This window comes from Prionailurus bengalensis, chromosome C1 (assembly GCF_016509475.1).
Source record: "Prionailurus bengalensis isolate Pbe53 chromosome C1, Fcat_Pben_1.1_paternal_pri, whole genome shotgun sequence".
NCBI lineage: Eukaryota > Metazoa > Chordata > Mammalia > Carnivora > Felidae > Prionailurus > Prionailurus bengalensis.
The window spans coordinates 148,631,836-148,650,994 of record NC_057345.1 but is presented as its reverse complement, the minus strand read 5'-3'; the positions used below and the strand labels follow the sequence as shown (position 1 = coordinate 148,650,994).

The 19,159-nt window shown below is 37.1% G+C and overlaps 1 protein-coding gene across 1 annotated transcript in view; it reads left to right on the top strand.

Annotated features, from left to right (window-relative positions):
- Positions 1–19,159, top strand: part of CCDC148 (coiled-coil domain containing 148) — a 256,970-nt gene that overhangs the window by 150,068 nt on the left and 87,743 nt on the right. The window contains exon 11 of the mRNA XM_043576791.1: positions 12,629–12,769. Coding sequence (XP_043432726.1) covers positions 12,629–12,769 — 141 coding nt within the window. The remainder of the gene's footprint in view (positions 1–12,628; positions 12,770–19,159) is intronic.

The following is a 19,159-nucleotide window of genomic DNA, read 5'->3' as shown; positions in this document are numbered from 1 at the left end:
AAATGATAACTCTAAGGGAAATATCAGAGCTGTGAGGTGTATGGCTATGCTAGTGTAAACTTGTGCATTTTAGAATAGTTTACTAATGCTTATTTACATTATATAATACACACCTTCCACTTTCCCTCTCTAGATATCATACCACCCTAAATACAGGGAAGGATTCTAGATAACTCCTTCTCTTGTCGGTAATCCCTTTCACTCGCATTAATTAAGCAAATGCCTTGTTAGGCAAATTTTATTTGTATTTTATTTTTAACTATAGCCCAAGGTAAGATAGCTCAGAATTGCAGAATGAAAACAGAAGTCATTCTGGGGTTGGTGGCTTTATGGAAAATCTCTGATACAAAATTGCTATTATTTCTGCTCAGCAGAAAGTTGCCTCAACTTTCTTATAGGATGTTTGTAAAATCACAGATATCTTTATAACGTGTTTCATAGGATACCTTCTATGAGTTTGCATTGTAGTGGATTTTATGGGTTACAAAAACTGCATAAAACTTGACCTCAGAATATAAGCGGTACATAATCTAGTTGGGGTGTGGGATATGCATGTGAAACGGTTAATAAACAAGACCATTTTTTTTCTTTTCTTAAAAAATGAGATATAATTGACATATAACATTGTATTAGTTTCAGGTGTACAATATAATGATTTGAAATATGTATATATTACATGAAGTGATTACTACAATTATTTTAGTTAACATCCATTGCCACATATAATTATTATTTAACACTTAAGATTTACTCTCTCAGAAATTTCAAATACACACTATAGTTAACCATACTCACCATTCTGCATATTACCTCCCCAGGATTTATTTATCTTATCATTGGCACTTTGTGCCTTTGGACTCCCTTCACCTGTTTTATCCACCCTCAACCTCTCTGTCTCTAGCAACCACCAATCTGTTCTTTGTATCTATGAGTGCATTTTGTTTGTTTTAGATTCCACATATAAATAAGATCATACAGTATTTGTCTTCCTCTGACTTATTTCTCTTAGCATAATGCCCTCAAGGTCTTTTGTTCTCTTTTATGGCTTAATAAACACACACACACACACACACACACACATAATGTGTATAAGACATATTTTCTTTATCCATTCATCCATTGATGGACAATTAAATTTTTCCCAAGGTTTGGCAATAAACATGGGGTTGCAGATATCTTTTAAAAATAGTGGGTTTACTTCCTTCAAATAAATACCTGGAAATAGAATTGCTGGATCATATGGTATTTCTATTTTAATTTTTTATACTGTTTTCATAGTGGCTACACAAATTTACATTCCCCTTTTCTCTGCATCCTTGCCAGCACTTGTTATTTTTTGACTTTTTGATGATAGCTGTTCTGAAAGGTGTGAAGTGAGATCTCATTGTGGTTTTGATTTGCATGTCTCTGATGATTAGTGATGTTGAGCGTTTTTTCATGTACGTGTTTGCCATTTGTATGCCTTCTTTGATAAAAGAATCTATTCAGATCCTCTGCCAACTGGATTGTTTTGTTCTCCTACTGAGTTGCTTGAGTTCTTTATATATTTTGGACATTAACCTCTTATCAGACATATAATTTACAAATATTTTCTCCCATTTGATAGATTGCCATTTTGTTTTGTTGATGGTTTCCTTTGCTGTGCAGAAGTTTTTTAGTTTGATGTAGTGTCACTTATTTATTTTTGCTTTTTTTTTGCCCTTGCTTTTATGTCAAAAAAATCAAGATAGATAAGTAAGAGCTTATCCCCTATGTTTTCATCTGGAAGTTTTATGGTTTTATAAAGAAAACCTTTTTATAAAAGTCAATAAAGTACTAAATATGTTTAACACACACTTAATAAACATTCACTGTGTTCCAGACACTGAGATAATTTCTATGGGAGATAAAAAGGAGAATAAGTCAGTACTCCTTATCCACCAAGAGAACATAGCTATGCACATATATAAGTCTAACCTTTCTGAAGACCTTCATTCCCAGAATATATACCCTAAAGTAGAGTCTTCATGTGTTCTGAAGTATTCTGTTCTCTTACAGTCTAATCCTCCTTCTTTCATGTGAAATAGTTCAAAGTTGAGCTCAGATCCTACCAGCTGTGTGATACCTTAATGATTTCAGCCCATCTTGTTAACAAAAGGGCAGAGAGCAGAGAGAAAGAGAGGATAAGTGGAAGGAAGTATGATGTGTATAAGGAAGTGGTCAGCCTAAAGTTTCCTGCTCTAATTATGGAATCCCAGAAGTGACATGCTTGATAGTAGGTATCTGCATCTTAGGTTTACAGCCTAAGCAAGTAAACAATTTCTAATCTCAGTCTTGGACACTCATTCATTCACCCAAGAAATATTCATAGAGCACCTACTTTGGGTGAGGCACTGTTTGAGGAGTGGGTTAGAGCAGTACATAAGGCCAAGTCCCTGTTATCATGGAGCTAAAAGTTTAGTGAGAAACACAGACAAGAAAATAAATTAATTGATGAATGATATGATTTTTTTTCGGTTTTGAGAAATAACTGGTGTATCACTATATCTTTAAGGCATACAGCATGATGATTTGGTATACATATATTATGAAATGATAACCACAACAGGTTTAGTTAATATCCATCATCTCGTAATCTATAACGTACCTAAATGTATCTAACAATAAAAGAAAAGAAAAAAAATTCTCCTTGTAATGAAAATTCTTAGGATTTTATATAATGGTAAGTAAAATGAAAATAAAGCAAGACAGGCTTGAGAGTGACTGGATAGTGTCTATATTAGACACCATTCATGAATATAGATCAGAATTGGGATGGCAAATGTTGGGTGAAATCATTAGACAGGGCCCTGAATTACCCTGAAGGGCAGATAACAGGAGTGAAGGCTTTCTAGACAAATGCCTGGGATAGAGATAAGCATGAATATGTAAGAGCAGGGAGGAGAGGAAGAGGCAGAAGAGGAAGAAAGTCTGTCTTGTCTGCTCTGGGGAGTAATAGGAAATAAGGTCAGATGTGTGGGTTCAAGTCCAAATATGCCTTTAAAGATTGAATCCTCCTTTTGAATAAGGTGGTGTCCAAATAAGTAGGTATAGAAGCCACTTGAAATGGTAGCCTGTGCAAAGCCCCTAATATTAGAATCTTGAACAGGGGAGCAAATATATGTGACAAATAATCCAATAGACAAATGTATACAGAATGGGTTGAATTAAAGTAGCATGAAGTCAGGAAAGTCAACTGGAAAGCAATTGTAGAAATCCAAGAATATAGTTAACATTTGTGTATCACATATACCTTCTTATCTCATTTATTCATCCAAACTTATTCATTGCACATTTATTAGGGTGTCAGGTGGTGTGTAAGGCACTGGGGATGTAATGGTGAGCTAATCTGGTGAGCTAGATAGTCCCTGTCCTTGTGGAGATCACAGTCTGCTTGAGAAGCAGATAGTGGTCATGTAATTACAAGACTGAATGTCATATTTTAAACTGTGGTAAGTATCTTGAAGGCAAAGTAAGCTGTTACAAGAGCATGTAGCTGGGGGCTTCACCTCATGTAGGATGGGTGCATAAGGCTTTACTGACCGCATAGGAGCTGAAATTTGAACTAAGTAAGTACTGAGTAGGGAAAGGTATGGGGGAGGCAAGGAGGAAGAGAAGAGCATTCCAAACAAAGGAAATAGCATATGCAATATCCACACAGCTGAAGAAAATGTGCTCTCTTCGGGAATTTGTAAGATTGTCACGTGCTCCTGGAGTGCAGAGGTTGAGTCTATGCTTGCTATGGGGTTATGACCTGGGGCTGCAGACATAGACAGGGCCAAATCCTGGAGGCCTTGTGGCCTATAGTTGGAAGCAGTGGAAAGCATTGAAAGTGTAGGCAGTAAGATGGGGCTGTGGTCATGGAATGTAAATAAGAGTAGAAGCCAGATGCATCCTTGTAGCATTAGGATGGGGGCTGTGAAGATAGAGAGAAGTGAATGGGTCTAAGAGATAGTCAGAGGTACTTGGTAATGGATTACATATGGAATGTCAGGGATAAGCATTGTTGGAATGATGCTTGAGTTTTTGGGTTGTGCAGATTGATGGTGTTTGCACAGCAATCCTGTAAAGTGTGCATCACCGTTATCCTATTTTACATTAGCTTGTAGTTCTAGGTAGTTAAGCAGTGTACCCCAGAGAATACCATTAATCATTTACAGAGGTAAGACTCAAGCTCTGGTTTATGGTCACAAAACCTGGGTTCTCTCATCTGTCCCGTGCTTCTGGGTTTATTGCGGAAGGAATAAGGACTGTGGCTTACTGATGACAATACAATAGTTTTAGTCTTCACATCACAGAGTCATAGAATTTTAGCATTGGAAGGAATTATAGAGAACTTCCTGCTGTATTTTTCAAGCTTCTCGAAATAAAATGAGAAATGTATTTTACATCACATCACACACACACACAGAGGAAACAAAAATTTCTTGAAACAGCATTACTATAATGACATGAGATGCACTCTGATATTTTCTGTTCTATTTTCTTTCATAACACTAGTTCCCATTCACAAAATTGATTTTATTATCTACTAATGAGTTATGGGCCTCTGTTCAAAAAAGTGATCTAGTCCTTTTCCTTTTCCAAAGAGGATTTGAGGTCCAAAAATAGGAAGTGATTTCCCCTGGATCTCGTAGCCAGCAGGCAAGTGATTTCCTGACTGTTAGCCCCATTTTCTGACAATATTATACAATTTGGCTTTGTCAGTTTCACACACAAAATTGAGAAGCTTGTAGATTTTTGTGCCTTATGAAAAAATATCTCTTGATTGTTTTCTGCTTATGACATTTAGTTTTTTTCTTTATCTACATGTCTTGTTTTACAGTAAAGTTAAGACTCTGCAGGATATTAAATGAAAGTTTGCAAAACTTTCTTTGAAAAGTAAAGGGCATGAAACAGTCATGATAATAGAGAATAATCTTTGAGATTCTGAGAAAGACTAATAAAAAGCCACAGAAAATGGAAAGTGGTTATTCAAGGGAGGTGATAAAAAATGGACTTATGATGTCACCCAAGAAACCAAGGGACAATTGTGAAACCAAGAGGAATAACCAAGTCTTTTTGCTAAGTGAAAATGCCAAGGAGAGAATAGAAAGCGTTAATAACATATGCAAAATCACAGGTCCTTACTTCATGAGTAAAGTTTAAACACAAATGGAACACATGAGATTAAAAAGCTTAGGTAATATCGAAAAATAGTGGGACAATTGGAAAGAATTTAATGGAACTATCAGAGTGTTTAAGATTTAATAAAATGAAAATTTGAAGTTTACTCAGGTGAACTGAATCTACAAACTTATAGGAGCATTGAGGAAAAAGAGAAGGGGATTTGCTCGCCACATTTTTGCACAGTGTCCTCTAATATTGCTAGAAGCTGTTGAAAATCCCGGCAAGGTTTCCTGGATATTTTCTCTGTCAGACAAGCAGAGGAGGAGATTAGGAGGCATGGAAACAAGTAGGACTGGGGAAATCAAGGATCAAGAGTCTGGTGTGGGGGAGTCAGAAAATGGTAGCATTATGGTGGTGGGGGGTTACTTTTTTTTTTTCTAAAGACAAGTCCAGTGGGAGGAAGGGGAAATGTTAGTCTAACTTCCAGGTATAACCTCCGAGCCTTACCCGTGCATATCCCAAGTATTTCTTGAACCCTTATTAAGTACCAGATACCATGATAAGCTCTGTGTAGAGTTTATGAATAAGACAAATTTGGTTCCTGCCCTTAAGAAGTTTGTAGCCAAGTGGGAAGTACAGATAAATGATTTAATGCATGTTGTAATAACAGAGAGGGACAAGGTGCTAGGGAAGTAGAGAAGAGGGACCTAACTTTGGACATGGTGAGTTAGGGAAGGCTTCCTGGAGCAAACAATATCTGACCTTAGACATGCATAAGAGTAAGTGGAAGTTAGCCAGATGGATTGTGAAGATGATAACTTGCTTGTCTCAAAGATCACATCATATCTTGTGTTCAATGCTTTTATAAAGACTAGGCCTGGCACACAATAAGCCCTCATAAATGGCAGTTTTTAATATTTTATTATTGCCGGTTATAGGTAGTGGTCAGACATACCTTTTCCTGTATAAGGCAACACACATGACACAATGTTTCCATGAATATGAGAGAATTCTATATTAATTTTAATTGTCTATTATTATTTAACAGGCTTATAAAATACTGATATTCCTCATTGCAATTCATTTTGCTTGCAAAGGAAAATTACGGAGCATGTCATATATCGTGATGTCTCCATTTAAGGAAAATATAAATAAAATAGAATCAGGATAATATGACTTAAAGAAATTGTAGAAGTCACGTGATCCAGTCCTCCCTTTTAACACATAAGAAAAATGAGTTAGCCATTTGCTCAAACTAACAAAATTGTTGGTTAGTGCAGAGATAAGACAAAAAAGCAGGTGTTCTGACCAACATTTCAATACTCATGTCCTTTATACCACATTGCCACTTGTAATTTTTTCAAAGCACTCAACTTTGTTGCAAAATTGTGTTAATATTGTTATCTTGATGTTAATTTCCATTACTACCTTTGACGTTTTGATGGGCTTCATTTTTTGCTTTTCTAGTACTTTATTTACTCTGAGAATATGTGTGTTTATTAATTTCACTTCAACCATTTTACTTTTACATTAAGAGCAAGGGATACATGTAATGCTACCAACCATTTTCATTTTAAACCCTTAATTTATTATTTGCAATAGATGAATGTATTTTAAACTTCATTTGTTCTTTGTTGGGTTAAGGTTTCATTTAGATTGTACCTTTGGCAGGAATATTGAAGTATTAACTAAAGACCTGGAAAAATGTGCTGTAGTTAATAATCTAAATAATGCTTTCCTTATAACAGGCTCCTGCCTGCCACTGAGGTAATGTTCTTTCATGGTGATTATTGTTGCACAGTTATGTTCACATGCTCTGTTTAAAGCTATATAATTAACAAACCCTTTAAAATAAAACCACTAAAATGTTCTCCTGGGTCATTCTTCCTTTTGCTCACTGTTCACTAAAGAATCTTCTATACTTTAGCTTATTGTGATAATATTGATTCCTTTGCCCACCTGCCAGCTTCCTTATTCTTGGGCATCTCGAAAATACCATAATTGGTTGTCATTCTCTCCACATGGGAGCCATCCACATCCCTTGGCTGCCTCTGGGGATCCATTGGATAAGGATTTTGTTTTCAATGGTACCCTTTTCACCAAATTCTTTACCATGTCCATTGTGCATTCCAAAAAGCCCTGTTCGTCCTACTGCCTGGACACCGACTGATGCAGAGCCTGTCTGTCATCAAGATCTCACAACCCCAGCTACTTAGGATATAATGCTACCTTCCACAACTTTCTCTCCTTTCTTCTTTACCTTTTTTTTAGGTATGGTTATAATTACAGATAATATTGTGAGTTATTGATTTCAAGCAAACCTCTACAGGTCCCTGACCATTCTCATGATTTCAATATTAAATGGAAGCAATTTAGTTTCTAAAGGCTGATGCTGACTTGCTCGAGAGTCTTTTCCCCAGAGTTTTATATATACATGTATTGCCTGACAACTGAACCCATTGGCTTTTGGTTACTAAACCTGTATTTGTTTCAGGATTCTTTAGTGTGTTTTCCCACTTAAAAATCTACCATAGCCTCTCATGATATGGTTTTTACTTATGTGGATTTAATATAAACTTAACCAGTTAAAAAATTAAAAAAATAAAAAACTACCATAGTCTTTTCTTCTCTGGAGAACAGGAGAAACATCATTAACAACATTATTTAATGATAATTCCCTTAAGTTATTTTAAATCAAAAAGTGAGAAGAGTACTTCTAGAACCCAAACTTCTTTTACTGAAATTTATAAAAACAATTTTAGTATTCAGAAAGGCTAAATGTATGCCATTTTTCTTTTCATTAGTTCAGTGTGTCTCAAATCTCCCTTTCTACTGTCTGAGAACTTTGAGGCTACAGGATTTTATTATATGAAACTCTTTGGACATACATGATATTTTATGGTTTATTTATTTACTATTTATTTATTCATGCAGAATTTTTAGTGTGGAAAAATTTAAACACACACAAGTGTATTATCACTCAGTTCCAACGGTTATCAACTCACTAGTCAAATTTGTCTCATCTATATCCTTACTCACTCTCCCATGACCACTGGGCCCTAGTGAGCAAATCCCCATTTCATCTGTTAGTATTTCAGTATCTATCTCTAAAATTAAAAACACTCTTTAAAAAAACATAACTATATTATAATCATATCTAAAAACACTAACAATATTTCCTAATAGCATCAAGTAACCAATATAGAAATATTTTTGCTTTGTAATTTATTTTTATATTTAGTTTATTCAAATCAAAACCAAATATAATCTACATATTGCATTTGATTGATGTTTCTTAAATCTTTTTTTTTTTAATTTTTTAATGTTTGTTTTTGAGAAAGAGAGAGACAGAGCATGAGCGGGGGAGGGGCAGAGAGGGAGACAGAATCTGAGGTAGGCTCCAGGCTCTGAGCTGCCTTCACAGAGCCCCATGTGGGGCTCAAACTCACGAACTGAGAGATCATGACCTGAACCGAAGTTGGACACTTAACTGAATGAACCACTCACATGCCCCAAAAGTCCTTTAAAGTTTTTCAAATTTCAATTTTGTTGATTGCATGTTTCTCCACTGTCTGAATTTCCTATATCTTGATAAATAGGTCTAGATATTTGATATTCATTTTTATTTCTTGGCAAGAATACTTCATGGCAATATTGCATATTTCCATCAGGAGGCCAAGATATCGGCTTGTTTCTCTGTGACATTAAGATTGTTCAGTGTGTTCAGTTGTTGCTAGCCATTATAAAGTTTCCCACCTGCTATTAATGTGTTTAGTAGCCACTGATGATCATAAACAAGGATTTATTATTTCAGCAAGTGTTACAAAATGATCTATTCTAATATTTTTATTTCTTCTCCATTCATTAGGCTTTTTGAAAAACATTTTATTTTGGTAAATTAAATAGAAGGTAATTATTGAGCACCTATGATGTGCTAGCACTCTGCTAGAAAGTGTAAGAGGAAAACAAAATACATAGGTATCATGGAACTTGCTATAAATAAAAATTAAACATGCTCAAAAGGATTAGAGAACAGCTATGGTTTGGTAAGTGAAGTAAGAAAAGGGAAATGACCATGGGTTGAAAAATGTTTCATGAAAGATGCAGGACATGTATTGGGCCAAGGAGCATCCAAGGAAATAGGGGGAGACTGAGGGTGTTCCAGGTGGGAGAATAGTTTGGACTATGCCATGAGGCTAAGAACAAGAATGGCCACATATGAGAAGGCACAGGAAAGAATCTGTGTAGAGATTACACTTTAAGTTAAAATGGGACATTGATTGTGAGTAAGAAAACTAAATTACTAAGGTCTTATTTGGATAAATTGGCATCACCCCATGAACTCTGGTATTTTTCTGAATACATTTGGCAGGTAGACTTTGGGTGAACTAGGAAACTACAGCAAAGTGGTCAAGGGAAATTCAATACATTAGAAATTGATTTGTCATAAGTAAAACCCATCTGATCTTAAGAAATGTAAGATTGGGGGCGCCTGGGTGGTTCAGTTGGTTAAGTGTCCAACTCTTGATTTTGGCTCAGGAAATGAGCTCACAAGTCATGAGTTTGAGCCCCGCATCAGGCTCTACACTGAGAGTGCAGAGCCTCCTTTGGGTTCTACCTCTCTCTCTCTCTCTGCTCTTCTCCCACTCACTCTGTCTCTGTATCAAATAAATTAAAAAAAAAATTAAAAACAAAGAAATATAATGGGAATGCAAGCTGGTGTAGCCACTCTGGAAAACAGTATGGAGGCTCCTCAAAAAACTAAAAATAGAACTACCCTACGACCCAGCAATTGCACTACTAGGCATTTATCCATGGGATACAGGTGTGCTGTTTCGAAGGGACACATGCATCCCCATGTCTATAGTAGCACTATCAACAATAGCCAAAATATGGAAAGAGCCCAAATGTCCATCGATGGATGAATGGATAAAGAAGATGTGGTATATATATACAATGGAGTACTACTCGGCAATCAAAAAGAATGAAATCTTGCCATTTGAAACTACGTGGATGGAACTGGAGGGTATTATGCTAAGTGAAATTAGTCAGAGAAAGACAAAAATCATAGGACTTCACTCATATGAGGACTTTAAGAGAGAAAACAGATGAACATAAGGGAAGGGAAACAAAAATAATATAAAAACAGGGAGGGGACAAAACAGAAGAAACTCAAATATGGAGAACAAACTGAGGGTTACTGGAGGGGCTGTGGGAAGGGGGATGGGCTAAATGGGTAAGGGGCACAAATGAATCTACTCCTGAAATCATTGTTGCACTATATGCTAATTTGGGTGTAAATTTTAACAAATAAAAAAAAGAAAGAAATATAAGATCGCCCAAGTCAGATATAAAATGTAAAGAATTAGTCATTTTGATAGGTGTACACAATAATAAAAAAAATACAAACCACACAGATGCTTGTGGTTCCACAGAACAATCCCGGATGTTTGAAAGAAGAGATAGGTGCACAGGGCTTGGTGTGAGACTGTGGCAATGTTAAAGATGTTGAATTTAATTTTGAAAATATTGTATTTTGGGTGCACATGCAAAAAGTAAAGGCCTTAAGCATTTGTTAGGATGGGATTGCAGACAAAAAGGCAAAGCTTAAATTGTACATTTTAGTCATATGCACAGAAGTGATAGGTTAACTTGTAGGAGACACACATGAGCATAGAGAGGCTGAGCTGAGGTCAAACAGAAAGGATAACAGTAGAATTGGGGGTGGAAGGTGGACAAAGAGAGCAGGAAAAGAAAAGAATAGTATTCATTGGTGGAGAAGTAGAGAGAACAAAGTTGTGGGCCAGGAAAGAGCTGTCATCAAGAAGAGATGGTCAGCAGGGTCCACATCATATGCCACCATCACTAGCAACACTTGACAAAACGCATGACTTTAATACAGTATGTTACAGATGGAAGATGGTTTGCAGAAGGAATGGTTTGGAAGCAGATCAGGACAGAAAGCATGATGATCTTATTCTAGGAATGGGCTTCCAAAGAAGATAAATATAATGGCCAGGATAAGCAGCAGATTGGGAAACCTAGGTGTGTCTGAGAAACAAGAGTCTGAATTTCCTTGGTTATTCTGATAAATAGGGGAAGTATATTTTTAGAAAACAGACTTTGAATATTGAAAGTGAGAAGAGAGCTTAACTATTAGTCACTTTAATTCCTTGTATTTTATATATTCCATTCTCATTTTATGTATTACCATAATGAGTCATGCTTATATCAAATATAAGACATGAGGTATTAAATTGGTAACGCTAGTTTCTTCCTTTTCTAAAAAGAATTCTGCACACATCTCCATCTCCCTTTTCTCTGATTTCTCAGCTTTCTTAGTGTGCATGGAAAGTGTAAATGTTTGTTTCTATTGTGTTAGTTTCATTGGTTTGCTGCCTACAAAGATAACATATTTGTTTTGAAAATGTCACTCAGTACAGAAAGGCTTAAAGAATAAATTTTTAAAATTTCTTGAAATGATGCTATTCAGAGATAACTAGTATTATTACTTTGATAAATCTCCTTCCAAAACTTTTTCTATGGATAGATGCATAGATGATATTTTATATTAAGGACATCATACTATTAATGTGGTTTTGCACCTAATTTTTTGCATCTAATAATATGTTGTAGATATTTTCTATGTCAATGAATAAAGGTATATAATATTCTTTTTCAATAGCAGTCATTATATGAAAATGCCATAATTAATTTAAGCCACCACCTGTTGCCAGACATTTAGACTCTTTCTAATTTTTCTGTGTAAGCAGCACTGCAGTGAACATTCCTATGGATACATTTTTGTGCACTTATTCAATTGACTGTCTTCTTTGAATAGCTTCCCCTAAATGGGATTGTGGGTCAGAGGTTATGTATATTTTATATTGTGATACATATTTACATATCGCCTCGGGTCCTTTAGAAGTGTTATACCAATTACACTTCTACCAATAACACCTACCAGTACCCAGAAAGTTCTTTTAAACGTCTTAGACATTTTGTTTTCATCTTCATTCAGGCTCATTTCCCTCACATACGAAATAAAAAGGATGAAATATATTAGTGGTTCTTAAGCTTTTTAGGATCTTAAGATCATTTCAGAATTTTTGAAAACTGTTGACCAGAAACTGGAACCGTTGTTCCAGAAAAACATACCTGTGCAAAAACACAGAAATTTTTACATACTATTTATGAGAATTCATAGATTATTTGAAATCAATTCACAGACTCTTTGGGATCTCACTCCATGAATCCAAGTGAAAAATCTCTGAAATGAGATGATTTTAAAGTTACTCTCTCTTTTTAACATACATGCATACACACACACACACACATTTCACATACATCATGCACATATCACACACTCATGTGCACACAGAATTTTAATGAGTATTTGGAAAAACTTTGACACCTGCTTGATATAGAACCTAGTCTCATTGTGATCTGTGAAATCACTTGACTGAGTATAGCTATTGGAATGAATTTCTATTCATTTCAGGTTCTTCAGTGGCGAGCCCACCAGGAAGAAGTAACAAGACTGGAAATGGAAATTTCTGCCAGAAGAAGAGAAAAGGAGGAGGAGAGAGAGAAGCTATGGAAGAAGAAGGAATTGTTTCAAAGAGCAGAGAAGAAAAAGAAAGTATGTAATCTGCTATTGTTGTGAATGTGCGAATGAATGTTTAATTGCCTGATTGAGCTTTGAGTGATCTTGGTGTTTGGCATAGAATCATCATAGGTAGTTCTTAGATTCATGAGATTCTAATCTTCAGTTCATTTAAGCTTCAGAGGTTCATTGGACATGGAGGGGAATCCGCTTTACTGACCTGCATGAGCACAAGAAATTGTGATTAGAAGTAATGCTATAGGTAAAGACAAGACAGGGTTTGTGACTGCTGAGTCTTGTACTAACTAGGGATACGTGGGAGAGCATTTTGTTTGCAGTGCAGCAACTGACGGTCAAAGGTGTCTTTGCTGATAAAATACGTTGTACTAGGGTCAGAGAAACTCATGCAATACAAAAGGCCCTTTAAAGAATTTACTTCTTGTTTTATTATTTGTTATATTGTTTGTTTTTCATTTACTAACATAAATTCATGACTCTACTTTTGAGAAAACATTTGCTTCCCAGTTTTCAAAATACTAATCACAACACTTATTAACAGCTTTAAAACGATTGCCGACAATCTGTGGAAGAAAAAGAGTGTATTTGAGGCAGGATTTTAAAAATATATTTGAGGTATTTATTTAGATATTTTTGTGTGTTTACACCTCAAAAACTGATAAAAATAATCACATTAGTACTCATCACCTAGCACTGAGTTTACTCAGGATTTACTCAGGACCTCCCCAAAGTCAGTCTCGATCATAAATTTTATTTCTATCTTTCCAAGCCATCTATTGCTTTTAACATCTTTTAATACATAGTTTGTGACTTTTACATTTTCTTTTCATGAATACTCTCTTACTGTATCATTTTGCAGCATGTACTTCTTTATTTAACTCTACATTTTTGAGATATAGCCATGTTAATAGGCAGAGACTTAGTTCACCCCTTTCTACTGCTACATGATATTTCATTATAGAACGAGGCTACCGTTTATCCCTTCTGTTAGTGGTTGACATTTACATTTCTAAAGTTTTGTTCTTGCACCTGTGCTGAAGCAGTCACTTGTCACATCAACTGGGGCACATATGCACAGCTTTCTCTACAGTACACTGAGAAGGAGAATTAGGATTTCTATGCTTTCAGTTTTATATGCTTTTTTCTTTATAAGGTATTATAAATTTTCTTTTTGACTTTTGCCAATGTGATGAATGTAAACACTATCTTGGTGTCTTCAACTGGATTCTCCTGATCACTTGTGAGATTGAAAATTTCCTCATGTTTATTGGGTGATTTTCTTCCTTTGGGAATTGCTTATTAGTACTTTTTATCTACTTGTCTATTTTTCTTTATTAATCTGTAGAAGTTCTTTATAAACTCTGGATATTATTGCTTTCCGTTTGTTATATAGGTTGCAAATTTATTTTCTTTCATTGGACATCTGCCTTTACATTTGGTCTGTAGTGTCTGTAGGTTCATGGAAATTTAAAGTGATCAAGGAATCAAAGTTATTAAACTTTCTTTAAAATATATTTTATTTTCTTTTTTATTTTTTGAGAGAGATAGCAAGAGATAGAAAGAGAGAGAATAGTAAGCAGGCTCCAAACTCAGCATGGAATCTCTTGCATGGCTTGATCCCATGCCCCAGGATCATGACCTGACCCAAAAACAAGAGTCAGACACTCAACAGACTGAGCCATCCAGATGCCCCTAAACTGTTTCTCTTTGTGAACTGTGTTTTCCTTTATGAACCATGACCTGGTAGTGAGAACATCTCTACACAGTTTATGCTTCTGCTCAGGGCCCTATGCATTTTACTGGCTCAGGACCAGTGCATATATTAACTGTGAGATTTGGGACCAATTCTGTGAGGTTGGAGTGGCTGCTGACTTAGCACTCATGCACAGCACCAGCCTGGGTTCTGCTGCTGACCCCTTCCCTGCTCTGGTCCCAAGCAGAAAGTCAGCTCCTTTGTCACTTCTGGGGAGTGGTCCTGGTGTGTCTCAGTCCCATTTGGTGTTTGGACAAGTTCTACAGGACTTCTTGCTCTTTTTTAAGTGGCATGGTTCCAGCTCCTGTATATAAATCCCACACCTAATATTAAACACCCAACCACTAGCTCCTCAGGCCTGTTTCAGGCTCAGTTCTGCCCAAGGGCCCCTTGGCTTTGGCTCCCTCTTACTGCTCTGACTTTATGTTCCGTCTTTATCTTCAGCACTGGGGCATTGTGTGTCTTTGTGTTATAGCTTGCCCCAAATTTCTGTGTTTAAACTGGGAAAGGAGATTTATTTAAAAAAATTTTTTTTAATGTTTTAATTTATTTCTGAGAGAGATAGAGCACAAGTGGGGCAGTGGCAGAGAGAGGCAGACACAGAAGCCAAAGCAGGCTCCAGGCTCTGAGCTGTCAGCACAGAGCCAGACCCGGGCCTCAAACTCGTGAGCTGCGAGATTATGACCTGAGCTGAAGTCGGACGCTTAACCGACTGAGCCACCCAGAGGAACCAACTGAGCCCCTAAACTGGGAAAGGAGATTTCTTTTTTTTTTTTTTCAATATATGAAATTTATTGTCAAATTGGTTTCCATACAACACCCAGTGCTTATCCCAAAAGGTGCCCTCCTCAATACCCATCACCCACCCTCCCCTCCCTCCCACCCCCCATCAACCCTCAGTTTGTTCTCAGTGTTTAACAGTCTCTTATGCTTTGGCTCTCTCCCACTCTAACCTCTTTTTTTTTTCTTCCCCTCCCCCATGGGTTTCTGTTAAGTTTCTCAAGATCCACATAAGAGTGAAACCATATGGTATCTGTCTTTCTCTGTATGGCTTATTTCACTTAGCATCACACTCTCCAGTTCCATCCACGTTGCTACAAAAGGCCATATTTCATTCTTTCTCATTGCCACATAGTATTCCATTGTGTATATAAACCACAATTTCTGGGAAAGGAGATTTCTATGTCAACTCAGACATACTGACCAAAGTTCTGGCTGCCTTTATATATACTACAAATCCAGACTCTCTTTGTTCTAACTGTTTTATATGCTGGAGACAAATTTTAGTTCTTTGGTGTTTAACAGCAGTTTGGCAGAAACCCTCCTATAGTTTCTCAAGTCAGAAGCTCCCCTGGCTTGAAGCTGACTGCTTTGTTAGCTGGTGCTCTGTTTTTCTCCATCCACCATCTTTCCTGCCTGGATTTCTCTTCTCATAAGTGAACAGCAGCAGAGATAGAGAAACAACTCCATGTATAAAACCCCACGTGAGGATTCTGAAGAACAGAGAATTCTCCTAATTTTTCTTCTCAGCAATTTGTCTGTTAGAGAATGATACTGTCTTTTTTTTTTTTATGATACTGTCTTTTTGTGGAGTAACATTTTAATTTGTATCCAATGCCAAAGTTTACCATGGTAGGTGCCCAGTTCTTTTCAAACTGATCTTTAAATCTGTGCTTTAAAACTCGAGTTGAACATAACATTCACAGTTTTCATAGTTTTATCCCAAGACTCAAGGAAAGTTTTGAGTCATAGGCTGTTAGGTGATAATGGTAATATTTCAGAAGCATCTCTTCACTTTTAAAATTATTGTCATGATAAAATCAAAAGATAAAGTCTTTCCATAAACTATCCCTAGGAGCTATTGTAAGAAACAAAATTACTGTGCTAGGTGAACCTTAAAGCGCCCGATATGTAATATTGGTCCCAGTGCTCCCCTTTCACTAGACGTGGCTCTTTGGGTGGCTTGGAGAACATAAAAACTACTCTGCATCACAGCATTTTAAGATGTTTTGTTGCTGCTTGGTGCCTGGTGTTCTATGGGATCAAAGCAAGGATAGTTTCAGCCTCACTCTCAAAACAGATTTCAACCAAGGCTCACATAAAAAGGAGACCTAGTCCTTCCTTAGTCTAGCATGTCACAATTCTCTCCCAGTGTGACCAGTTCCTAATCTATCATTGAAGCTCCCCACATTGTAGAGCTGAGGGATGGAGCATGATAATGGAAGTCAGAATAACTTCACCAGCCATGGTCCACCAGCCCTGTGACCTTCTGCCTTACCTCAGAGATGTTTCTGGGGAGGAAGCTATCATTTTGTGATCTTGTAGCCTCAAGTGACATCATATCAGTAAATATCGATAGACTCAGCCTTCCATAAAAGCTTGGCATGTAGGTGGTCTCCCTTGTCCTCAGGTAATGTAGCAAATACTCAGAATTATATTCATCCCAGGTAACCAGGGAAGAGGAGAAACAGTTCTAAAATAAAAGAAGGTAGGCTATCATAAACAGAATGTAGGCTAGAGGGCTAGAACACTGCTTCTCAGAAGATTCGAGAAGCTCTGTGCTTAGGAGGGAATCCAGAGTACCTTCTCAATTCAGATCAAGGCTATTCTCTCAGTGTGGGAGTCTGTGGGTTCGTATGAGAACAATTTATCATGAAATCTCTTTCCCAGTGTTTCTTAATCTAATAATATGCTGATCTAAAGAGCTACGAGTGGCGGGGGGTGGGGGGAAGGTAGACACAGAAGAATGATAAAAAAATAATAATAATTCCCAGACTATAAAATCTACTTCTTCAGGATTGTTGGGATATAAAGGGGGCAATGGATAATGGCCAATGGGCCTGTGACAGGCAGGCTCCTAAGATGGTCCCAGAGATTTCCTGCCCTCCTGGAATACATATCCTAATCACCAGGACAATAAATGCTGCAGGTTAGGTTATATTATATGGCACAACCTTGAGAAAGGAAAATGACCTGGATGGAGATCAGAGTTTGAAAGTACAGAGTTTTCTTTGGTCACAAGAGGGGTCGGCAGAGATTTGAAGCATGAAAAGGACATGACTCAGCATTTTGGCTTGAAGATTGAGGGGGTCACATGGCAAGGAATGTGGGTGGACTCTAGGAGCCAAGAGTGGCCCTGGCTGACAGCCAGAAGGGAAATGGGAACCTGTAACCTATAGTCCTACAGCTATAAGGAACTGAATTCTGCCAAAAACAAGAATGAGCTTGAAAGCATATTTTTCTCGGGTCTCCTAGGTGGTTCAGTCGGTTAAGTGTCAGACTCTTAATTTTGGCTCAGGCATTATCTCATGGTTTGTGAGTTGGAGCCCTGCATTAGGCTACATGCTGACAGTGCAGACTCTGTTTGGGATTCTCTCTCTCCCCTTCTTCTCTCTGCCTATCCCCCACTCACACACGTGCTCTCTCACTCTTTCTCTCTCTCTCAAAAAACAAAAACATTGGGGCACCTGGGTGGCTTAGTCGGTTAATTGTCTGACTTCGGCTCAGGTCATGATCTCCCAGTTTGTGGGTTCAAGCTCTGTGTCGGGCCCTGTACTGACAGCTCAGGGCCTAGAGACTGCTTCAGATTCTGTGTCTCCCTCTCTCTCTGCCCCTCCCATGCTCATGCTCTGTCTGTCTGTCTCTCTCTCTCTCAAAAAATAAACATTAAAAAAATTTAAAAAAAAAAGCAAGCAAGCAAGAAAATATTTTTCTCTAAAGCTCCCAGATGAAAACTCAGTTTTGTCCACACCTTGATTTCAGTCTTGGGATGTCATGGGTAGAGAGCCCAGCCACAACATACTGGACTTCTGACTTATAGGAGTCTGAGCTCATAAGTGAGTGTTGTTTTAAGCTGCAAAATTGGTGGTTATTTGTTACACAACAATTTAAGAAAACTAGTACAGTTTTTGGTATTTAGAAGTGAATTGTTGCTATAACAAATACCTAAAAATGTGAAAGTAGCTTTGGAGTTGGCAAGTGGGAGGAAGCAGGAAGAATTTTGAAGAACATGACAGAAAAAAAGACAGGAATGCCTTGAACTGACTTAGCAGAAATGTGAATGTTAAAGATGTGGCTGGTGAGTCTCAGAAGGAAGCGATGAGCATACTATTGAAAGCTGGAGAAAGGAGGATCACTGTTATGTGGTGGCAGGAATCAATTCTGTGCTGCAGTTAGTTAGGAAACTTTCCTGAGTAATGAACCTCATAGGTGATGAACTAAGAAGATTTCCGAAGTGTTGAAGATGTGACCTGGGTTTTTTTGCTTCTTATAGTAAAAAGGAGAGATTTGATGGTTTGGGAAATTCTCAACCTATCTAAATGGCAAAAGACTCTAGAGTTCAGAGATTATTGCTGTCATCATGCCATAGAGAAAAGGCTGAAAGTATGAATACACAACCCTTTGTTATAACCTCGAAAAGATCACAGGGACAGAGTATTCAGTCATATAAAAGACCCTTCCAAGAGATTAAGGGTGTTTCTCATAGATCTTCTCAAACTAGAGAGCCTCTGGGAAGTTTAAGGGCAATTTCTCTCAGCCACCTCAAGGGAAAACCAAGGAAGAGAAAGGATTATCTTGAAAAGACCTGTCAGTGTGTGGCTTTTGTCTAATGGAGTAAATTCCCATAAAATCTGCAAAAGCTCACTTGTTTCTTG